Raw genomic sequence first — 2656 nt, forward strand, 5'->3', positions numbered from 1 at the left:
CGAGACCATGAAGATGGCTTAAGACGGCTCTTCAGACTTCGTTACAAAGAGGAATTGGTAACCACATACGTTAAAGACAAACAAGATGACTTTCCTTACTGCATTTTAACTGATGATTTCAAAGAAAAATAAAGAGTCGCTAACTGCAAATTAGGAGTGAAGATGAGCACTGACATTTGATAAGCACCGAAACTGTGCTCCGTGCTGTGAAATTATTCTCGTAAATTCAAATTCGTTAAGTGGAAAAAAACTTAGGAGCTTCTGGAGGAATTTGAGTCTCCAGAGTCATCTTTACATTTATAAGATGTACTTAATGTATTTCTCTTACAAAGAGAAATACTTAATTTCCCGGAAACTTAGTTTCCTAATCCTTAAAACAATTACCCACTGTTTAGGGAGTCTACGGGGATTGACTGAGAAATAACTTAGCATAGGTTCCCATATATACATATGTGTGCATATGTGTACATATATATGACATGTTGCACATACATCCACATATACATACGTTAACATACTGCACTCACCACCGCTTAATGCCAAGCGTTAGTCTTGTCCTTTATGGAACTAATATTTCTGTATCTCGTAATGGCTGAGTGACCTGCCCGCGGCCACCCAGCCAGTGAAGGAATAAGCTGAGGGTTGAATCCTGGGCCCCTACTGATCAAAGCATCTTATCTTCAAAAACGAACAACAAATGGAACCAAAACTAATTATTAAGTGTTCATGAAGCCACAAAATTAGTCCGGTCCTTAAAAATGGATGAACAATTTTTAAAATGTTTACTAATTCATTTTAATACTAAATGTGGCCTGATTTTTCAGTTGAAGTTGGGCTAGCATAAACTTTTATTACAACAGATATTACAAATAAATGTGCAAAACTTTTTTTTTCAAATATAGCAGTGACTCGTTTAGGCAGCACTTAATTAACTAAAATTCTTAATTACTGAAATTTATTTGCAGCATCCTTAGAAAAATGGGAGCATCCACATGACCATTTAATGATACGACATTAAACACCAAATAATGCTACCACCACCAAGTCCAAAATATGTCCCCTCCGCAACCAGCCAATCTCCCACTGTCTACATAGAATAGAGGATTTCTGTCCTATGTGCTGGTCCCGAGGTATGAAGTCACAAATATAGGTTCAATCAGTGTGCACGCTGATTAGCCTGATAAGCCACTTAACTGGGCTGACACAGTTTACATGACTGTCAACTAGCATTGCAAATTTGTTTAAATAGTCTTTATCTTCAACCAGAATATACCTGATTTTCCAAGCACACTGGTAAATTGATACTTCTAGTTTTTAACCAATGTACATGTTTTTGCCTAAAAAGAAGAGACCGGGTTGAAATGTCATCCTCTACGATGCATCTACGTCCCTTTAAATTACTAATACGAGGCCAAAGAAGTGAATCATTGATGCACACGATAAAATTGTGTGCGCAGGAACAGGAGTTGGTACTGGGAGCTGGGATGATGAGGAGAAGAAGGGAGGGAGGAGGAGCGCCCAGCGGGGCATGGAGGGATCTTGAAATCAGACCAATTACGGATTTTTAGGTAATTAAAACAGGACATCAATAGCAAAGTGAACTTCAAGGAAACATTTCAGTTGAGTTGAGAGCCTGATTAGCATATCAGTTAAAAACAAGGAAATGTGGCGTTCCATACATAAAATGACTATTCCAGAAAAAAACTAAATTCAACGAAACATAAAATGTGCTTTTTAAATAATGAGTCAGAGATAGCGGGAGGAATTTCAGAAGTTTCAGCAGGCAAAGCAGTGATGCTCTGGAAAAAGCACATGAGCGGTATTTTGCTGCTAATAAATATTCTAGTTTCGAAACTTAGTTTTAATTTTGTGACTTAGATACTGTTTAGGTTAAAAATACATTAATTACAAATTTGTGCAACTGTGCTCCACAAATGCCTCAATTATCAGTTACGTGTTCGAAGTATTTCTCATGGCAAACGCTGTCGTTTTCACTAACTACCTGTTACGTATGTAAACCGATTGTTCTCCAGCAACTCCAAACGTTTAGGGCACAAAAATTCCCAGTGGCAGGTGGACACCTCATCCAGACACCACGACAAGAAGTAAATGGGGGCCGGAGATTTTAAGTTCCGAATGTGCTTTTTTCAGTCAACTTGAATACGTTTTCGGATTTGATTACCAACACCTGGGGGGAGGGGGATGAAAATCGTTGGCACTGATACCGCGTGCCATTCAGATATATCGTGTGTCTGATGCCGGCCTTGTACATGCCGCGAGAGCGCAGAGAGACAATAAGCACCGAATAAAAGCCGTAACCCCGTTGCAGGGGCAGTGAGTGGAGGGGAAGGGGCGCCTTGTCTGTAGCAATGGCTCTAGAGTCAAAATGGAGAGGCGCATCAGAGTCCCTCCTCCTCCCCCGCGCTCGCCCCCTCCAGGCCCCCACCCCCGGCCCTCGACCCGACCCGATCCGCCGGCTTTGGCGGACGGCGCTGCACCACGCCACTCACCTGTCGTCGTTCTGCCATCCTTGGTCCCCCAGCAGCAAATCTCGAAACCTGTACCTGGGAGGCAGAGGGGGCACCTCGCTCTCCAGATCGACCATCCTTCCTCGGAGTGGGGGACCCGCAGCGCACCGGGGGGCGGCGGGGGGCAG

At 42.6% G+C, this 2656-nt stretch overlaps 1 protein-coding gene across 1 annotated transcript in view; it reads right to left on the minus strand.

Annotated features, from left to right (window-relative positions):
* Window positions 1-2650, minus strand: part of LOC105301694 (potassium channel subfamily T member 2) — a 211494-nt gene extending 208844 nt beyond the window's left edge. Inside the window, exon 1 of the mRNA XM_023520107.1 lies at window positions 2511-2650. Coding sequence (XP_023375875.1) covers window positions 2511-2605 — 95 coding nt within the window. The 5' untranslated portion in view covers window positions 2606-2650. The remainder of the gene's footprint in view (window positions 1-2510) is intronic.
* Between the last annotated feature and the right edge of the window lie 6 nt (window positions 2651-2656).

This window comes from Pteropus vampyrus, unplaced genomic scaffold (genome assembly GCF_000151845.1).
Source record: "Pteropus vampyrus isolate Shadow unplaced genomic scaffold, Pvam_2.0 Scaffold248, whole genome shotgun sequence".
NCBI lineage: Eukaryota > Metazoa > Chordata > Mammalia > Chiroptera > Pteropodidae > Pteropus > Pteropus vampyrus.